Source organism: Neofelis nebulosa, chromosome 5 (genome assembly GCF_028018385.1).
Source record: "Neofelis nebulosa isolate mNeoNeb1 chromosome 5, mNeoNeb1.pri, whole genome shotgun sequence".
In the NCBI taxonomy this organism is placed as follows: Eukaryota; Metazoa; Chordata; class Mammalia; order Carnivora; family Felidae; genus Neofelis; species Neofelis nebulosa.
In genome coordinates this window covers 89,053,732-89,075,868 of record NC_080786.1, presented here as the reverse complement: position 1 = coordinate 89,075,868, position 22,137 = coordinate 89,053,732, and the positions used below count along the sequence as shown (strand labels likewise).

The following is a 22,137-nucleotide window of genomic DNA, read 5'->3' as shown; positions in this document are numbered from 1 at the left end:
GCGTCCCCATTTCTGACAATGGGGCGATCACATGCCTTCTTTAGAAACCTTGGAATTATCTTTTTTATCTTCTTTCTCTGGTTCTATGACAGCACCAGGCCTGTCCCAAACTGTCAATTCTCTCTTACAGGCAATTCCTGTGTTGAACCAGAGCCCCTGGACAATGCTACATACAATTTCCAGAGTTTTCTCTTCACTTCCTAACACACCAGGTTAGCAGGCATAGCCTGAGGCTCGCCTTCCTCCTGGCCACCCACCTGCACTCTGCCAGGGAGGTATGACTGTCACCCCGTGTATTCCAGCTGTTCCAGGCAGGCAACACACATGGGTAGGTGACCATACTATGTGACACACAGCCATCCACAGACTGTGGCTGGGAGAACCGTCACCAAGCCCCAAATCTCTGACTCCATCCACATCCCAGAAGGCAGACCTTCTAGTTCTATGGGGACCAACCGGCCTGACCAGGGCTGGGGCCAAAGAACTCTTTCCCAGGGTGGAAAGCTCAGTGGGTGGGGAATTTGTCCTCAGAAAGCAGCAAAGATCTGGGGCTGAGGGAAAAGAGAAAGGGGTGCAGGACCCAAGCCCCAGAATCACAAGCGCACTGTGCCCAGCACAGGCTCAGCACTCAGTGAAAAAGGAGCAAACGAACACACAGACAGAATCAGAGCTGGGTACCAACACCCTCCCTGGCCAGGTTAGAAGTCTTCGATCATGACACTCACGGTACCACCAGCTCCACGTACGCTTTCCAATCTAGCAAACACCTTATTTGAAACCCCCAAGTATGGGAAGAGTTAAGAGCTATCGAATCGCTTGCCGTCTGCTAGGAGCTGCAAGAGCAGGAGAGGGGCGAGGCCAGGCAGTCACTGGGGATGGTTCCTGGGACGGCCCCAGGCAGCCAGGCCTGGAAGTCAGCCAGGGGAACCTGGGGCTCTGTGCAACGGTGAAGAGGAGGCCGGAGTCCAAGAAATGGGGAAGCAGGAACGGAGATACTAGACCAGGTCTTCCCAGCTTTGAGAAAATAAATAAAAATTGGCTCCTCCCCAGAGTGAAGACAAACTTGGTTTGTTTACCTCTAACATCTGGCCCAGGACAGCACGGGAACTGGGCAGTAGAGGATGTGGTTTCTCTGTCGTAATCCGGGACTGCAAGGTCTGACAAAGGAGGAAGGTCACTCAAGGGACCAAAAATAGGCTTCCATCTCCCTTGTCCACTTCCAGTCTGTCCCTGGGTCCCTCTTAACAGCTCCCCCACTGTACCTAGACTTTTACGTCATGGCAAGGTGGCTCCGTGGCAAAGCCACTGGGAGCAGGGAAAGCTTTTTTAGGCACCAGGTCAAAGTAAGCTGTGCCTGGCACACAAGTGAGTGTGCATTATAGGGTTCACGGTCATGGCAGCCAAATACAAAGGCGGCTGAGAGGGTACACTGCTGAGAGTAACAGAAAACAAGCTAGAAGGGGCTACTCCAGAACAAACACACCAGGGGCTACTGGGCCCAAAAACTGACTCAGAGGAAATATATAGCACCTGCAGTTTGGAAGGAACCCAGAGGTTATCTTGTCCTCGCTCCTGTCCAGTACATGGAGCTTTCCTCTGGTGCTCCCACTACGTGGGCAGGGGGCCCACACACACAGTCACTGCCCCATCTGGCATCTGGCAGCCTGCTCCACTGCAGAGCAGAGATCTTTGTTAGAGAATTCTTCCTTGCCTTGAACTCAAACCTGCTTCCCTGCAGCTATCCTAGCACCTCCCCACCCCTGAATAGCCAGGAGAGTCTATTCCCCCTTCTATGACGATGTCTGAGGTCACCTATGCTTTTCTCCAGGTATCTCTCTTCCTGGGTAACCTTTAACCATTCCCTCTAAGATATGGCTTCCAAGCCCAGCACCATCCACTTACTCACCCTCTTCCACTCTCTCACAGTGAATGTCTGTCTTAAACACAGCCCCCGGGGCCTATGCAGTTCCTGGGATGTGATCTGAGCTCACAGAGGAAAGCAGGGCTGGGACTCGGGTGTTGCATTTGGCAGCTGAATCTTCTGACTAGCTCAAATTAAGCATGTCAGTCCCCAGATCCATTTCACAGTGACCTGCTTACACACAGGGACCACAGCAGGGCATGTGAAGCGATGAGGGTAGCCTCAATGACGCCCGTACGGGAAAGTGCCAGGAAGGGCCTGAAATGCTGGTTCGTGGGAATGTGGAAAAGCTGATGTCCCTGCTCGGCTGCCTTAGGAAACATTGATGGATGCCTGCCTCAATGTGGGCTGGCCTGCTTGTTCAGAGGCGATACTCACAACACTCTCTGGTAAATGGTGTTCAAACCCCAAGGTGGCCTGAAGTCAATACATCATTCCAGGGGCATTTTCAGTGAAGATGGAAGCACTAGCTTTAAATGACTGAGTGTTCTGATCTCAAGGGCAATCTAATTAAAGTGAATGCTCACCCAACATAAAGGTATTAATACAACACATGGGCCTCAGTTGTCACTGAAGAGTCACCAGCCACATGCCCCCTTATCGCTGGAAAAGACCCACCATCTGAAAAAGTGTCTTGCCACAGCAGAACCACTGAATTATGAATGAGAAGGCAGATTATCAGAGTCCCCATTTTACAGATAATAAAGCCACGGTCAAAGATAAGCATGCTTGCTCAAAGGGCTGGGGTCCAACAGAATTCTGACCTTGGGACGGTACAAGTGGTCCCTCTGGAAAGTGCTTAGGGCTGCCAGAGCCATGTTATAAGTGCTTCCTGATAAACAGGAAACTCTTAGTTCCAGAGAACAGTTGCATATGCAACTCTGTTCTCCTGGGACTGTACCAGTCCTCCTTACCTGGGAAATTGTAATGGTTCCTTAGAGGAGGACTTTCTGTCTTTGGAAGCACACACCTCCCACTGCTCTGCTCCGGTGTGAACACAACAGTCTGCAGGCACTCTAACATCAAGGTTAAGAACTCTGGCCTTAGAGCAAGGGGGCTGGGTACAGTTTCCATCGCCAGCTCTGTCATTTCTAGCTATAACAACCTTGAGAAATTACTCTGCCTTTCTAGGCTTGTTTCTTCATCAAAAGGGGACAATAAAACCACACTTAAAGGATTAAGTAAAATAAGCCCTGTGAAGTACATGGCATAAGGCCGGGCTCTCAGAAAGCACTGAACCAATGGTAATCAATAACATCATCAGCATTGGAAACCAAGAGGCAGGGAGACCAAGGGAGACACTGAAGGAGAAGATGCTGTGATTCAGTCAGCGGCTCCTAAGGTGCCGTCTCTGTGCATTCTGCTGTGTGCTCCACTGGTATCTCAGGTTGTTGGACAAGCACCTGTCATCCAATCAGAGTCATGAGCACAGGGACAGGAGCTGTGGCTCATTCATCTATGCATCCCCGCAGCACCTAACACGGTGTCCTGCACGCAGTAAGTACTCCACAGATCTTCAAAAGTAATGACGGAACACTGTATGGTACCCTTTCGGGCAAGCACTCGGGGAGAGAACAAGTTGTGGGGAGGAAATGAAGAAGGAAAAAGGACTGACCTGACCAGCCAGCAGGCAGACCCCACAGCAGATCTGAACACGGGGACCGAGTCTGAATTCGAACATGGCACATAAGGAAAACCGAGGTTAGTTCTGAGATTGGCTTCCTCTACCAGGCTGACATTCAAGTCTATTTTGGGCACTTTATAAAATAATCGTGTTCCCATTAGTTGTTTTTCCTGCTTCCATGCATACTTTTCAAATGAAAAGTTAAAAAAAAAAATCTTTTCTGTGGTTAAACACAAGGAGGACAAAAGTGCAGTAATTCTTTCCTTGGGGAAAAGAAATCTTGGCCTGTGAGTCAGGATTTAGACATTTACTTTGAGCCCAAGCCCCAACAACACACAATACAGCATGTCTGATGTGGACTCCATGAAAGAGTCCAGTCTGAATGGAAGAGAAACATTTGGAATGTTGGCATGGCTGAACCACATGAGGTTCTTATTTTTGCAGGAGAAATTATTAGTAGTCAAGTATCAATGACAATCAATGATTGTCAAATATCAGTAACTTCATGTGGCTCCCTCTAATGTTTACAAACCGGTTGTTTATAACCTTCCGGTGGATCTACAAGCTCAAATCAAACCCCTGCAAGCTCAAATCAGAAGCCATAGGGACTTTTCCCCATCTTTCTTTAGCTTTCCCCACCATACCTGCCAGTATACACTGACTAGGCTGAGTTGGAAAGTCCTGCCAGCTAATGGCATCTGGTTCTCTTCAGTAGATGTCCATGAAGCACTGTAAATGCCATGGAAGCAGTCTGGTACAACAGGCGGGTGGACGGGCTTGGAGCCAGGTGACCTGTGGGTTCCTGAACTCAGAAGCATAGAGGAATCTGTGAGAACAAAGCATCTGTTTATTCACCAAATGTTTAAGGAGGGCCTGTTATGTGCCAGGCAATGTGCTGGGTGCTAGGGAAATACAGCAGTGATAAAAGAGATGGGGTCCCTGCCTTCAGGGGGCTTACTGTCTCAGAGAGGAGGTAGACATCACTCAAGGAGTGGTCCAAATAAAAACAAAATGGCTACTGAAGTAGCTGTGACCAAGGGCTTTGAGCTCTGATCTCATCAGAAGGCTCAATCAGGGAAGTCTTCCCTGACACATAGACAAGTAGAGGTCCAAAACAGAAGTAGGCAGAGACTACACATTCCAAGAAAAGCAGGTTTGGGGATACGAAGGAAGGAAGGAGGAAGAGAAGTAAAGATTTTTAGGGCAGTGAAACTGTTCCGTAGGATAGAACAGTAGTGGATACATGTCATTGTACATTTGTCCAAACCCACAGAACATGCAATACCAAGAGTGAACCCAGAAGTTAACTATGGACTCTGGCTGACAATGATGTTCATGGACTATAATAAATATACCACTCTGGTGAGGGATGTTGATGGTGGGGGGGCCATGGGGCTGGAATGGGGGGTTCAGGGACAGGAATTATATGAAACACTGTACTTTCTGCTCTATTTTGCTGTGAACCTAAATCTGCTCTGAAATGAAATAAAGTTTATTAATAAAAAAGGAAAAGAAAGAAAGAAAGAAAGAAAGAAAGAAAGAAAGAAAGGAAGGAAGGAAGGAAGGAAGGAAGGAAGGAAGGAAGGAAGGAAGGAAGGAAGGAAGGAAGGAGCGAGCAGGAATATAGGGGAGGAGTATTCCAAAGAGAGGAAATAGCATGTGCAAAGGGCCCCATAGAGTAACTGATTCAAGGTCATTTGGCTGGAATGCAGAGGCCAGGGGTGAGAGGTTTGGGGAGAGAGCAGTTCCAGAAGAGCCCGAGAATAAATCTTTGTCTCTTTGCCTCTTTGCCAAATGGACATGTAAAGCACAGAGGAGCCCATCGCTTGAAATCAAAACTGACATTCTAACCAGATTTGGAAATATTGCCTCAGTCATCGAAGGGGCCTTTCTGCAGGGTGTTTCTTTCCTGCCATATCATTAGTCAAGTGAGCCAAGGGGTGTAAAACACCCTCAACACAGGGAACACAGGCTTATGCTGGAGGACCAAGAGACAAAAACTCTCATCCGTGCCCTGGTGACAGTTCTGAATTGTAACTCAGTCAGTTCCCATCCCTTGTGTCAATAAGCAGCTGTCAGCAGGGTAGTAATACCCAAACACAGTTCATGGGCACGAGGCAGAACAAGGAAACATCACTTCAGGGCCGGACACAGTCAAGTGATTAAAAAATGCACATTAAACCACAAACATCTGCAAAATAGAAAGCCAAGAGAAACTTTCACCACCTCTGGCAAAAAAGCTGCATGGGCATGGGCAGAAGACGTGCATACCTGCACACATGGCCCCTAAAGCTTCACTGGGCCACAGGAAGTTCAATACTTTCATGGTGTTTCACCAAGACACTGAGCCGGAGGAAGAGCAAGCAGGTTGGGGCTGGAACAAGCCCCCCAAACTTGGTGCAATCCGCTAGCAGAAGCAGTTCACGCATGTTGACAGATAACCCAGATGGTGAGAAAACAGAACACGTTAGGGACTCCTTTTCAGGTGACATGAAGTGTCAGGGATGGCTGCCTTCTTCAAGGAATTCCATACATTTCTCAACTCATGCTTGGAAAAACAATGCAAGTCTGAGGTCTAAAAGAAATCAGGCGGGGTGCCTGGGTAGCTCAGTCAGTTAAGGTTAAGCGTCTGACTCTTGATTACAACTCAGGTCATGATCTCAACAGTTCCTGACTGAGCCCAATGTCAGGCTCTGCGCTGACAGTGTGGAGCCTGCTTGGAATTCTCTCTCTCTCTGTCTCTCTCTCCCTCCTCTGCTCATCCTCTCTCTCTCAAAATGAATAAACTTGAAAAAAAAAAGTTCCTAATAAATACATAAATAAATAAACAAAAGAAATCAGGCAACAAGTAAAAACAAAAACAAACAAAAATACCTCAAATTAACTCTGTGGGAGGCTGGGACAGGGGAGGGGGCAGAGTAGAAACTTCTAGCAGTGCCTGATTCCAGGGATGGGGAATTTTCCAACCTCTACAGGTACCTGTGGCAGCCCCTCCCTGGCCTGAGGCTCAAGACTGAACAGGGAGTGACCAAAAAGGCAAAATCAAGGGCTCTGAGCAAAAGGGGAGGAGTCCTTTATGAAAAATAGCACCGACCAGCCCAATGGAGGGCATCCTAGAGATCTCCCTTCCATTCCCACCTCCTTGCATTTTCCAGATGCTCTGCGGCCCAGAGAGGTCAGCTGGCCTCCACAGAGTCAGTTAGCAGCAGGCTTAGCATGATTAGGACAACATGACTCTAAGTTGAGCCTCCCTGCTCTGCAGGGTACTGTCACTACTTCCCAAAGCACCAGGTACCAGGTAACAGAGCATGGGCCTCAGAATCAATCAGATCTGGTTCAAATTATGGCTCTACTCCTTATTAACAGTAAGTTTCATGAATCTTTGTCCTACTCCGTTTCCTTCTCCATAAGCAGGGGACAGCCCCCACTGCCAATACACTGAGGGGCTGTTGTGAGCATCAGAGATAATGTATGTAAAACATCTGGAGCATGGATGAGGGGTGAGCAAGGGCAGCAATTATTCTGTTTCTAGAGGCCCACAGAATTTGCATTCCTACAGAAAGTCTTGCCAGGGTAAAGCTGTCCCCCCAGCAATTCTGCAGCCGGGTCTCCATTTTAGATCAGAATGCTCACACCAGCGAAGGAATAAAGGACTCAGATCATGCTGCAGACTTTTTACTCAGCATGTAAACTTCCTTTGTTTGCTTTGAGACTCACTCATCCACCTATTTCTGAGAGGATATACAATGGTTTAAAAATCTAACATACAATACAAAATTAGAGAATCAAGGTTCAAACAGGAAGTCTGCCTGAAGGATGTGGAGGTTCTAGATGCTGAAACAAAAAGGGGAACATACTGGGTGGCAAAGATCTTGTTTTCTTGTCTAACTGTTGAAAGCAGCCCATAGAACCCTGTGCGGCCAGGATGCACCCAGCCAAGCTCAAACTGGCAGGTCACTTCTTTAAGCACGAACAACAGCAAAGTGGTGACTGGCAACCTGGAAGGCAGAAGTCCTCGGCCACCCCTCCCCTGTCACCCGAGGCCAGGGACAGGCCCAGTTTAGGGAGAGCAGGAAAGCAGTCCTTGCTCCAGTCTGAACCACTCATCACATTTTTATCCACACAATTTCAGAATAAACAACTTACAGTCAACTTCTAGAAAGTTCTGGAAGAACAAGAAAAGTAGTAAAGGGAAATTATTATTTTGACCAAGGAAGGTTCAAGAATAGATTTCTAGGTAAGGATAAGAAATTAAGAGCAGGAGCATTCCCTCATCTGGCCTAGCCAGATACAATGTGTTGCGGAAAAAATGCCTGCATTGATGACAGAGGTGTCCCTTAGCTGTGGACACTGTTAAATGACCTCTCACAGCAATGTGACCTGAGCGGGATAAAGACTTCCTCCCACTCGTAGAATCAGGGTCCTTGTCCTAAATGGAATCCTACACAGAAACAGTTTCCTTCTTTTTGCAAAGAACAGCTTTCTAAGAAATATAAAGTGGGCCACAGAGGTGGGATTTAGGGCCAGTCATATGAACATACTCCTAAATCACACAAGTTGATAACTAACAGTCTATCCCAGGAAAACCAGAGCAAGAAGGAAACCAGAACAAAGAGCCCCCTGTGAGCTGCGACACAGGCCTGCTTATCATCTCCAAGGGCTCAGGGTCGCTCCCTTCAGGGGAGGTAGGAGCACGGGGAGAGGTTGGTGGGGGGGGGGGGGGGGGCACACGCGCTGCCCAGCCAGCTCCAGCCTTCCTGACACCACTCTCCAGCCAGAGCTCACAGGCCTGTGGGCTCTGTCACAGTCAGTTTGCAGGATTCAGTGGAAGCACCTTTAATCTGCCCAAATCAGGAGGCAGCAGAAAACTCAGTAAACAAAGTAAGAAATGCTTAGGACTCTTAAAAAAACAACTCTCAAAATCTAATTATTATTACAAATCTAAATATCATTGAAATAAATGGTATCTGGGATTTACTTCAAATAATGGGAGAGAGTGGTTAGGCACACAAATCAGATCGTCTAGGAGTTGGTAACTGGCAAAGATGGACAACAGGTACGTGGGTTTAATTTCACTGTTCTACTTCCATATGTTTGAGCTGTTTCATTATAAGTAAAAAAAACAAAACAAAACAAAACAAAAACAGGGGCACTGGGGTGGCTCAGTTGGTGAAGCATCCAACTCTTGATTTTGGCTTAGGTCATGATCTCAAGGTTTGTGAGACTGAGCCCCACGTCGGGCTCTGCACCGACAGTGCGGAGCCTGCTTGGGATTCTCTCTCTGCCCCTTCCATACTCAAGTGCTTGTAACTCAGTCAGTTCCCATCCCTTGTGTCAATAAGCAGCTGTCAGCAGGGTAGTAATACCCAAACACAGTTCATGGGCACGAGGCAGAACAAGGAAACGTCACTTCAATGCTGCTCTCTCTCTAAATAAATTAAAAAAAAAAAAAAAAAAAAGTAAAAACATCATACCAAATCATTGTGAAAATGTAGGTAAATATAAAATTTAAAAAAAAAAACAGAGAAAACAAAACCCACACATAATCCTATCACCAGAGACAACCACTGTTAACACTTCAGTCTATATACTTCCAATCTTTTCCACATTCTTCTCTCTTTTGTTTGTCAAGTATGTTGTCATATGTTTATGCTGTTTTATTACTTGCTTTCCCTTCCTCTCTTACTTTATCAAGAATTATTCAAATCCTTGGGAATGCAAGCTGGGGCAGCCACTCTGGAAAACAGTACGGAGGTTCCTCAAAAAACTAAAAATAGAACTACCCTACCACCCAGCAATTGCACTACTAGGCATTTATCCATGGGATACAGGAGTGCTATTTCTAAGGAACACATGCACCCCAACGTTTATAGCAGCACTATCAACAATAGCCAAAGTATGGAAAGAGCCCAAATGTCCATCGATGGATGAATGGATAAAGAAGATGTGGTATATATGTACAATGGAGTATTACTCGGCAATCAGAAAGAATAAAATCTTGCCATTTGCAACTACGTGGATGGATCTGGAGGGTATTATGCTAAGTGAAATTAGTCAGTCAGAGAAAGACAAATATCATATGACTTACTCATATGAGGACTTTAAGAGACAAAACAGATGAACATAAGGGAAGGGAAGCAAAAATAATATAAAAACAGGGAGGGGGACAAAACAGAAGAGACTCATAAATATGGAAAACAAACAGAGGGTTACTGGAGGGGTTGGGGGGGGGATGGGCTAAATGGGTAACGGGCATTAAGGCATCTACTCCTGCAATCATTGTTACACTATATGCTAAGTAATTTGGATGTAAATTTAAAAAAATAAAATTAAAAAAATTAAAAAAAAAAAAGAATTATTCAGATCTTTAAATGTCCTTTAAGGTATGATTGCTACATGGTCTTTTATCAAAAGGTAAGCCAAAATCTACTTCCAATATATGGTTTCTATAAGTAAGGGTGTGGTGAACTAGGAAGGATGACATTTGTTATAAATAGGTGATTCCAAGTAAGAAAAACTGCATGAAATGTCCCCAAGCAGAAACTGACAGTACACATGAAAAGAAATACTAAGAGAGCCACTCCTGGCTCATAGACTACATAATTCCCAGCAGTTAGGAACCTTCCAGGTACTCGCCATTGCAAAGGCCATGGTGGGAAGAAGAGGAAAATGTCAACACCTAAAACTGAAATACGCTCATAAAGTGAGCAATAATTCACACAGTACATTCACACAGTGGTTTAAGAAATCTGCCAGCATCTCTGAAATGCTGGAGTGTTGATATACTGAGTTTTCAAAGGGAAGAAGATTTGCATGGGCTTGGGGTGGTATGGGAAGGTTCTGTAAACACAAGAGTAGATCCTGCGGCTTCTCGGAGGGCCTTTCCGATCACTCTATCAGAATTAACATAACTGGACATGGCTTTGTTTTGTCACTGAGTTCTTTCCCTCAAGCCCTAAGGATGATTTCCTCCCCCATAAAAAGAAAATCCACAAAATCCTCGAGCTGGGGAGATAGATGAGAGGGATCCTGTTTTCCCTGCACTGTTTGTCCCTGCCAAGAAGGAGATTCGGCAGAATATCTGCGAAGACAACGCCTCATATGATCAATGTCTGAATGCCAGTCAAAAATGTGATTTTTCTTTCTGAAGCAAATCCATAAATGGCCTATATTGTGACACACTGTAAAGACTGAGAGCTGAACACATTCCAGCCATGTTCCATCTGGCTTTCCTGGGCTGCTACAAACCACCAGAGGCCTCTGAACCAAACTGTTTAGCTCTGGCCCAGCAGCCAGGAAGGGAGGCACAGCCACCGCAAGGCCATCTCCTCTAGGGGTGGCCCCGAGAACACAGTGAATGACGACAGAGCTGCAGGGGGACCAAGAAGGGAACCGCAGACGACTACGCTTTCTTCCCATTTTTTCCTTCCCCTTATCCCTCCCTGTCTACCATTTCAGTTTTTTATTTCAGAAAGGACAACTGTGGCTCTCTTATCACCAGGTCAAGGATGGAGTGGAGAAAAAGTGGGTCTGTGACACACTGGACACGTGCTGAGGTCAGAAACTATGTAAGTGGTTAATTAAGTGCTTACCACTTGGTAAACGAACAGCATCCTCTCCAAACTGAGTTTTAGCCCCTCCCCCAAACATGGGGGTCCCAGCAATCGCCCTACTGCTGAGCCACCGAAATTTTCAAGAGGGCATGCTCAGTGATAAGCACTCTGAAAAAATTGTGAAAGTATGTGTTGGAATGGCAAATTCAAGAGTGATATTTTTTAAAAATCTTGCTGTTATTGAGTTGTTTTGATAGTAGAAAACTAGTTTAGGAATAAGTTATTACCTAACAAGTGTCAGGGCGGATGTGGAGAAAAAGGAACTCTCATGCACTGTTGGTGAGAATAGAAATTGGTAGAGCCACTGGAAAATCATAGGGAAGTTCCTTAAAAAGTGAAAAATATAAATACCATATCATCCAGTAATTCTACTACTGTATTGACCAAAGAAAATGAAAACACTTGAAAAGATCTATGTGTTCTATGTTTAATGCAGCATTATTTACAGTGCCAAGATATGGGGACACCCCAAGTGTCCACTGAGAGATGAATGGATAAAGAGGAAATGATGTGTGCACACACACATACACATATAATGGAATATTATTCAGCTACAAAAAAAGAATGAGATCTTGACATTTGCAACAACATGGATGGGCCTCGAGGGTATAATGCTAAATGAACGAAGTCGGACAGAGAAAGACACATACCATATGATGTCACTTACATGTGGAATTTAAAAAACAAATCAAATGAACAAACAAATAAACAAAAAGCAGAAATAGACCCAGAGAACAAGCTGATGATTGCCAGAGAGGAGGGCAGTGGGAGAATGGGCCAAATGAGAGAAGGGTCGTGGGAGGTATGGGCTTCCAGTTCTGGGAAGAATAATGTACAGAGATCAAAGGCACAGCATAGGGAATGTAGTCAGTGGTATTATAACACGTACTATGATGACAGAGGGTAGCTACTCTTGTGATGAACACAGCATAATACATATGTTTATCAAATCACTATGTTGTACACCTGAAATTAATGCACCATGTGTCAACTATACTTCAATTAAAACAAAAAGCTATCACCAACGTTCCATTTATCTATTTCACTGGGACTGGAACCTCTCAGAGCATGGGTTCATTTCTGACCTAGGTCTGTGTCCTCCCTCTGGATTCACACACCACAGAAAAGCTGGAGAAAAACAAATAGAAATGCAACCTGAGATGACATGCAGTTCTCTTTTTCAGCCAGATTCGCTAATCCAGCAATCTTTAAGGTTGGCCAAAACTGGGCCAGAAGGCTCAACAGGCCTCATGCATAGGGCTTGAACTTTACCTTTTCCCACCAAAAGAAGCAAGAGTCTAATGCATAAATGCAGAACAGCTGTCTTCTGGCAAAGACAGCGTCCTGTCACACATACATGGCCACACCCTGAAACAGAGACATACACCCGCCCCGACCCATCACTGAGCTCCAGCTGACTTGACTGCTGTAGGTTTCCCCAAAGGTCCCTGAGCTCACCCTCGGATGTAAGAATGGACACGAACCACAGGCTGGGGTGGCTCAAAATCTGCCATCTCCTACCGGCAGGGCCAACGCCTGCCCACATGTAGAGATGAAACAGAAAGAAAAGTTACCTTGCAGACAGCCGCCTGGAGTATTGCATCAAAGCCTCCTTCGGGAGCATCGCGGTTCCGGGACACCCTCTGTTTCCGAACCTCCTCATTGAAGCTGTCAACTCTGTCTGTAAGGGGCAGCAGATGGCGGAACCCAAAGGATGGGACGCAGTTTGGGAATAATTTGTAACTAGAGAGAAAGAAGAGAAGAGTCACTTTCCATCACTGTAGGTAAATCTTAAGCAACCAAGTACTCTGTGTGTTCACTGAGTGCCTTGAGCAGCAGTAATGAATATTTACCCAGCACCTACTGTGTGCCCCTGGGACACACAAAGAGAGAGACAACATGGTTCTTACTCTACAAAGGCCAAGCCCTACACCACAGGCAAGTCAGCATATCCAGGTTGTATGTGAATGGAATGGACAAATGGTTCGAAAAAAGGAGATGATAGCAGACTACTGCTGTCAGAGGAATACGTCACAGAGATGCCCTGCCATGGGCCTTGAAAGATGGGAGGGACCAGTGGCATGGGCACCATGGCCTGGGCAGCACAGCAGGGAAGGATCTTTTGGGCTAAGAAAGGTGGGCAGTGTCGAGTGAGAGCAGCCTGAACAGAGGTACTGTATGAAAGCAGCTTCCCACATCAACTCTGCTGCTGCCATGTGTTAAAAGATCACATAGAATCCCTTTGAGTGAACCCACTCAGAGACGCGCAGGACATCCTGGCACATGAGCAAAAGCTAGTGGAACAGGAATGAAGACATTCTATCTGCTACTTCATTCATTTATAAATATTGTGATGATAAGCCACCAGCTCTCCTAAATGCAACAGAGATCACTCAGAAGCTAACTGTCCTCAGATGGAAAATTAGATGTGGCAATTTGGGAAGAGGCAAGTATTGCATCTCAATAGTAAGTTAATGCCACATCTTTCTCCTGCAATACTGGGCGATCTCATCTTCAGTCTGCAGTAGAGATCCTGAGTGGTTCCATCCCTGGAGGAAATTAGATTCCAATTACAGATCTAGGAGTCTCAGCTTGACATGCAGTCGCTGACACAGGAAGAGAGGCCTTCCATTGTTTCACCAGTGGATTCTCGAGGGGAGAGGGAAGAGGGTCCTGGCCAGAGAGAAGCACACATGCAAGAGCCCCGTGGCAGGAGAGAACACAGGGAGCCCAAGAACAAGGAAGGCCAGTGAAGCTGCAGCGGGGGCAGACAAGGTGAGGATGGGCCAAGGGGAGGCTGAGAAGGCAGACTGAAAGAGACTGTGCAAGTTTGTGGCCACGTTAAGAAAGCCTCTCTTTTAGAACAAAAGATGGAAAAAAAAAACCAACAACAACACTAACAGAGAGGCATGGGCGGGGGTGGGGTGGTTATAATCCAACTTAAGCCATGTGCATGGAGAGGGAAACAGGCTTAGCAACTGCTAGGGAATCAGGCTTAGCAACTGCTAGGGAATCCTGCCTAACTGCAGCCAAGAAGCAGAAGCCAGGGCAGGTCTGGACAGGTTCCCTTCCTCCAAACAAGAGGCAAACTTTGGCTTTCTAAGAGGCCATTCCACTCTCCTTCAGGACCTACAGTGCCTGCTCCATCCACCAGTCACCACAGCAAACCGGCTCTGGACAGAGTCAACCCCACTGCCATTCTGGCCACGACTCTCTCTGGATGGGGGCGGGAGCTACAGGCTTCATCCATCTGCCTTCCCTTGGCTTCACTCGTTCTCCTTCTTCCTCAGACTTCACTTGTACCTTGTGCTTGGACAGGACAGACTTTTCTATATATGATCTGGACCATCAAATTTTTTATTCCCATCTCATTTTTCCATGAAGAGAAGGTCACGGAAATTATATTCCCGGAGAGAAGAAGGAAATGAGCTGAGGTCCTATTGGTAGTTATTTGACAAATGGACAGTGCAGGAGGAAGCAAACACACAAATTTTCCCTTCTTTCAAGCCGCTCCTCCTCTCTGTGTGGTTCTGGTCTACTATGCAGGACTTAGGGAATGTGATTGTAGTCACAGTTGACCGAGTGGGTTGAGGAGAGAAAGGAGAGGAAAAGAATGATAACTGCTGTTCAGCGAGAAAGCCAGGGAAGCTGTGAAAAGCTCACCAAAATTAGCTTGGCATTTTTTTACCTTTCCCCTTTTATTCGTGCTAACAACATTAAGTAGATATATTTTTACTTGGAGAATTACTATTAAATAATCAGGAAATAGAAAATGTGTTTGCCAGAGAGAAGCCTTCATGGCAGAGAATTTACTACAACCAAATCAGTCATCTCTTCGAGGAAAACAGCTTTGTCACACAGATCCTGCCGCATGTCCCATAGTCACTAAAATACGATGTCCCCTGTGACTATTTAATTTAACCTCTGGCAGAACTGAGTGAACTGAAGGTCTGGGCACTTGGGGGTCTAACTCCAGGAAATGCTCCAACCCCCACCCTGTGTCTGTCTGTAGAGCCCTGTTTGGGGCCATGTATAGGGAGTTATTCCATCAAGGATTATAACCAAGAAGGTAAGTAAAATATATATGCTTAAGTTGCTTGGGGGAGCATGTACGTATGAAAAGTGATTCCAATTTGAAGACGCTAGACCCAGGCAAATCCAGAAAACAATCTATGGCTTCAGGACAATATTGTGGGACAAGCTGACTGGAAACAGCTCCGTCTTAGTCTAAATACAAAACTGCCAGATAACATATAATTTTTCAAAATGCTCATATGTAAATGTTAATATGGAAGCTTAGCAGGGAAATCCCAGCTGCCAGAGATGAAGGAAAAAAAAAAAACATTCAACAAATGAGTACAGTTACGAGATGAGGTGGGCCTGGAGTAAGAGCTCATGCCAGAGAGCTCCCGGATGTGCCAGGACCCGACGGAGGTCCTAAGGGTTGGGGGCACGATTCTAACGGGGACGGATGAAGCACTAGAACAGGGCTCTCTTCATAAAGCTAAGCTCTACAAAGAGCTGCCCTGTCACCAAAATGAAAGACACAAATTCCAGCCACTAGCCTGGGAAAGAAGCAAGGAAGAGCCATTCTGGGCCGAGAGCAAGATGAATCACCCATAAAAATTGTTAACTCCAGGCTCGAGCAAGTCAGGATTCACTACTTTATGGTGAAGGAACCCCCAAAGGAACAATAAACAGGAAAACTAGTCCCATCGAAACCCAGAGGATCCAGGCAAACACATAACTGCCCTACAAGGATGGGGCTGTGATCCTCACCCAGAAAACCACCTCGGATGAAGAGGAGCTTATGACAAACTTATGGATCCCGTGAGAAAACAAACCACCATGAAGGAATGTCCACAAATGCAACAAACTGAATGATGTGCCGTTCAAGAAACAGAGATAACAGAATGATTTGAAGCACTATAAACGCAAGGATATTTAAAACATTAAAGGAGAGGAAAGAATACATACCAAAAGTCAGAACAGGATATTATTAGAAGAAAAAAAAACAAGGCTTGAAAACAAAACAATATAAAAAACAGAAGTTTGGAAAAAGAACCAAATAAAAACTATAGTCAGTGAAATTCAAATATGAAACTTCAGTGTATGGACTAACCAACTAAAAACCAAAATGGTAAACTAGAAGAAATTTCTTACTAGGGAAATTAGCGTTAGAAAATGAAGAGGAGAGGAGCCCCTCAGTGGCTCAGTCAGTTAAGTGTCTGACTCTTGATCTTGGCTCAGGTCATGATCTTACGGGTCATGGGTTCAAGCCCCAGGTCGGGCTCAGCACCGACAGTGCAGAGTCTGCTTGCCTGCTTGGGATCCTCTCTCCCCAACTCTTTCCCTTCCCCAACTCGTGTGCACGTGTGCATATTCTCTCAGAAATAAATAATAAACATCTTTTTAAAAAAGAAAGAAAATTAAGAAGATAGAGGAATCAAAGAGAAAATGTCTGAGAATTTTCAAGGATAAAGACGTATTCTCTGATTAAACAAGAAGACCAGATTCTGAGCAATGTAAATAAAAGCAAATCCAATCTAGACACATTCAAATGTGTATCATTATAGAATATGAAAAGCACAGGAAAATATTAAAAGCCACCAGAGAGAAGGAAAACCATTAGATAGACAGCCACCTTCTCATCAGCCACAGGACATGCCAGAAGACAATGAAATAACACCATCAAGGTGATGAAGGAATACTATGACCCTTGGAAGAAACACAGGGAGGGTAAGGGATAACATAAATGATGAAGGACGAACTATGTCAGTTTACTTGCCCAGATTTTTGCATGTGTATTTCCATTTTTGTTGTGTGGTGAGAACATTTAAGATCTACTCACTCTCTTCCAAGTATACAAGTGTATGTTCCAAGTATAATATCGTTAACTAGCATCACCGTGCCATACGCCACATCCCCAGGACATACTCATCTTATAACTGGAAGTCTGTACCTTTTGACCAACATCTCCATGTTCCCCTCACCTCCCAGCAATTACCAGTCTACTCTGTTTCCGTGAGTTTGGCTTTGTTAGGTCCCACCTATTAAATGAGACATGACATGTATTTCAACAACAGCCCGATACCTCGAGCAAAAGGAAATGTCTTCAGGGCCGGGGATAACAGGCTGCATTAATCCTTCAAATCCTCTATCAGTAAATCCCACATGACTTTTCCCAGTGACACTCTTCCTGTTACTCAAAATAGCAAGTAAACAGATCTTTAATCTGGTGATTAAATGATACTGTGCCTTTATTCCGATTATGGCAGCCCTGTTACTACTCCTTACTCCAGTCCTGGCATTTCTAGCACATTCTAAGATAGGAAGGGATGAATCTAGGATTTTGATCCTTTGGCAAAAACGTCTGGAGCAGGAGGAGGGACAAACCTCAGGAAAGCCCCATGAAAAACCAGCTCTCTTTTCTCTGAGGTGTCCTACATAGGTGATTAAGTCACTCCTGACTCTATCTTCCCAAAACTTCCTGGGGGCTCTTGCTGTTCCCACTCCCTCAGGGGAGAAAAATCCAACTGAAGGGGCCATCAGAGCTTGAGGAGAACCCCATGACTCTCCTCTGCGCACTAGCTGAAGGAAAAGAATAGATGAGGATCGCAGGCAGTGTGCACCGGGCCAGGGATGAAAGGCAGACAAGGGAGGCGGGCCAGCTGTGCGACATGAAGAGTGGTAAGGACAGCAGCAGCCGAGCATGTGGTACAAGCCCAGCTCCAATACACCTGCCTGCTGTTCTAGAAAACCTGGAAATCCTGGCTATTCTTGGTCAAATCTTCTAACAAAGCACACACAGGCTGGATCAGGTATAGGGACAGCCACCGTTCGCTGTTCTCCCCAGGAACAGCGGGAATCTCTGGGACCCAGGACACCACATGCATTCCACTGCCTGGCCGTGCGGAGATAAACCTCAGCCTGCTCACTGAGCCAGAATGACTCCCCGATGCGGTGCCCAGCTTACAGAAGAGAGATTTGCATGACTCAGCCCTGCTGTTTCCTTCAGAACTCCCGTTCTTCACTAGATTTCCTACCTTGCGAGTCTTTCAGGGTGTCTGTGCTCACTGAGAAGACTTTCACGTCTACAATTGGTTCTGCCTTCCAGGCCTTCAAGAGGGACTCTGGATAAATTGTGTGTGATAACCCTGAATATCTGAATGCTGAGTCTCCAGAGATAGTCCCCTCCATCCTCTCTGGGCTGCCAATCTAGCACATCTTACAGTGAGTGGAGGGTCCTGGGGAAGTGACCGTGGAGATACACCCTGTCTGTCCAGAAACAGGGCCCAATCAGAAGGCAGAGGTGAAAAGAAGCAGACAGAATCACTCTTAGGGATGAATTGAAAAAGGCTTTGGTTAAGCTGCTGTTGTACCTGGTAAGAAGCAAAACTCCAACAACAGGTCACGGCACTGAGACTCAGATGAAAAGGCCTTGGAGATGGGACCAAAGTAATAATAATGCCAGAGGCCACCTGTGGCCAGGAGGAAGCTAAACCCAGCAAATGATGACACCTAGGCCTCTTCACAGTTAAGGACATTAGAATTGCTTTTGTATTTAAACCTTTTTCTTATCTATTGTCTTCCCCACCATTGTGTCAGTTCCCAACCCCTGGGGAACACCTAAGGGAGCTTCTGGGAGATTTACAGAAAATTAGGAAAGATTCCGGAAAACATACATTACCAGCATAAACACCACTGCATCCTGACCACCCAGCCCAACCCAGGCCTGGGAGCTGTTGAGGTTGTGGAAGATTAGCTGGGGAGCTGGGCAGGCTCAGGGGTTTAGGAACAGCTCTCTTCCCCCCAGGGGCAGCCAAGTAACCCAAGAACTGAAAATGCCACCACAGGTGGAAGGTCCTGGATCCGAGTCACCACTGAAAGGAGAGCTGCCGTGGAAACCAGTTCAGGCCTCATCAGAGTTTGTACAAGCAAGAAAGACACTCTGATGGTGCTGAGTCACTGAGATTTGGGGGCTATGTTACTGTTGGATCACCTAACATTACCCTTAGGCAAGCGCCTTGAAGGTCAGGTCGTTTGGGGATGGGCATTTGTCCTCAGACTCAGGTAAAGCCTCTGTGCGGTCATGCGATTTGAATGGGGAAAAAGCAAGCACCATATTAATGGGAATGCAGACTCTAAAACTAGTTTGTCTGGACTCTTACCCCAAATCCCCCTTACAAGTTGTGTAATCTTAGGTAAGTGGTTTATCCTAAGCCTTGGTTGGCTCACATAAATCTTAGAGACCTCAAAAGACTGCCATCAGACTTGAATGAGATAATCCACATGGTGCAAGGCATGTAGTACAGTGCCTGATGCTTGGTAAGAATCTCAGTCTTAGCAGTTTCTTATCTAGTAAGTATTCTGGGGTCTTACATCCCAAAGCCTAACTAAAGTTGTATGTGGGGATGAGAAAGAAAACTTGGCAGTTACCACTCATTGTAATCCTGCCCACATCATCCTGACATTTACAGGAACACTCATAAGACTAGAAAGGAAACAAACCAACCTTGTAGAGGTTGCCTTGGGGGAGTTGGAGGCTGTGACCCTCCACCCCTCACACAAACACACCATGGCAGAGTCCTGTCCACCAATCCTGTTTCCTCTTCTTCCTGAGCACAACTGAACTGGTTTCCAGCCTCATTGCTAGAACTCCATCGGGTCTGATAAAGTGCAGAAGTGGCAAAGGCTATTCACTGGTGGCCCATAAGCTCCTCCTATGAGCGTCTGCCCAGGCACAACGACCCTAAAAGCCATATGTAGAAGATGGAGGAGTACAGGGTGGGCAGAGCAAGGGTCCCTGAGTCACCGCGTGGAAGGGAGGTGTCCACTGGATTTAGGTAAGCAGTAAATAAGCTTCTATCACGACACACTTTTGGATTTATTTGTTGGAGCAGTTAGAAATTCCTGCTCTCTGATAATCTGTCAAATATTTTCCAATTCAAGTACTTGACTTATGTTGGAAAAAACAAAATCATACCTTTAAAACCCAGGACTTCATTTCATTTTGTCAAGGTAAGTTATATTTACATAACAACAGGGACAGATTTTGAATTCACTTATCCCCAAGCACCTCAGTTCACCCCAAGCAAGAGGAAAGGTTACATAGGCATGTTCTGCCTGCTCCCTCCCTGAACCTGGGTGTCCACTTACTGAAAACATTGTCTCAAATCACTCAATGTAGAGGGACGCCTGGGTGGTTCCGTTGGATTAGCGTTTGACTCTTGGTTTCGGCTCAGGTCTTGATCTCACAGTTTTGTGAGTTCAAGCCCCACTCTGGGCTCTGCGCTGGCAGCATGGAGCCTGCTTGGGATTCTGTCTCTCTCCCTCTTTCTCTGCCACTCCCCCACTCACACTGTCTATGTCTCTCTCAAAATGAATAAATAAGATTAAAAATAAATAAATATGGCACAAAAACAGACACTCAGATCAAGGGAACAGAACAGAGAACCCAGAAATGGACCCACAAACATATGGCCAACTAACCTTTGACAAAGCAGCAAAGAATATCCAATGGAATAAAGACAGTCTCTTCAGCAAGTGGTGCTGGGAAAACTGGACAGCGACATGCAGAAAAATGAACCTGGACCACTTTCTTACCCCATTCACAAAAATAAACTCAAAATGGTTGAAAGACCTAAACTTAAGACAGGAAGCCATCAAAATCCTCGAGGAGAAAGCAGGCAAAAACCTCTATGACTTCAGCCGCAGCAACTTCTTACTCAGCATGTCTCCGGAGGCAAGGGAAACAAAAGCAAAAATGAACTCTTGGGACCTCATCAAAATAAAAAGCTTCTGCACAGTGAAGGAAACAATCAGCAAAACTAAAAGGCAACCGATGGAATGGCAGAAGATATTTGCAAAGGTTTAGTATCCAAAATCTATAAAGAATTTATCAAACTCAACACCCAAAAAACAAATAATCCAGTGAAGAAATGGGCAAAAGACATGAATACACACTTCTCCAAAGGAGACATCCACACGGCTAACAGACATGTGAAAAAATGCTCAACATCACTCATCATCCGGGAAATACAAATCAAAACCACAATGAGATACTACCTCACACCTGTCAGAATGGCTAACATTAACAACTCAGGCAACAACAGATGTTGGCGAGGATGTGGAGAAAGAGGATCTCTTTTGCACTGCTGGTGGGAATGCAAACTGGTGCAGCCACTCTGGAAAACAGGATGGAGGTTCCTCAAAACACTAAAACTAGAACTACCCTATGACCTAGCAATTGTACTACTAGGTATCTATCCAAGGGATACAGGTGTGTTGTTTTGAAGGGGCACATGTACCCCAAAGTTTACAGCGGCGCTATTGACAATAGCCAAAATATGGAAAGAGCCCAAATGTCCATTGATGAATGAATGGATAAAGAAGATGTCATATATATACATACATACATATATATATGTATGTATATATACACACACACATATACATATACACATATATATACATATACACATATATATACACACATACGTACACATAAACACACACATACATAAAATGGAGTATTAGTCGGCAAACAGCAAAATGGAATTCTTGCCATTTGCAACTACGTGGATGGAACTAAAGGTATTATACTAAGTGAAATTCATCAGAGAAAGACAAATATCATATGACTTCACTCATATGTGGAATTTAAGATACAAAACAGATGAACATAAGGGAAGGGAAGCAAAAATTATATATAAACAGAGAGGGGGACAAAACATAAGAGACTCTTAAATATAGAGAACAAACAGAGGGTTACTGGAGGGGTTGTGGGAGGGGGAATGGGCTAAATGGGTAAGAGGCATTAAGGAATCTACTCCTGAAATCATTGTTGCACTATATGCTAACTAACTTGGATGTAAATTAAAAATAAATAAATTAAAAATACAGACATACATACATACATACATAAAATCTCTCAATGTAGAAAACAGTGCTACATCAGGCAGGAAAACAAATGAGCT

General features: G+C 45.3%; 1 protein-coding gene across 2 annotated transcripts in view; it reads right to left on the bottom strand.

Annotated features, from left to right (window-relative positions):
• ITGB5 (integrin subunit beta 5) overlaps positions 1–22,137 on the bottom strand; it is a 123,058-nt gene that overhangs the window by 66,190 nt on the left and 34,731 nt on the right. For both annotated transcript variants that reach the window (XM_058731096.1, XM_058731097.1), the window contains exon 5: positions 12,733–12,901. In XM_058731096.1, coding sequence (XP_058587079.1) covers positions 12,733–12,901 — 169 coding nt within the window. The remainder of the gene's footprint in view (positions 1–12,732; positions 12,902–22,137) is intronic.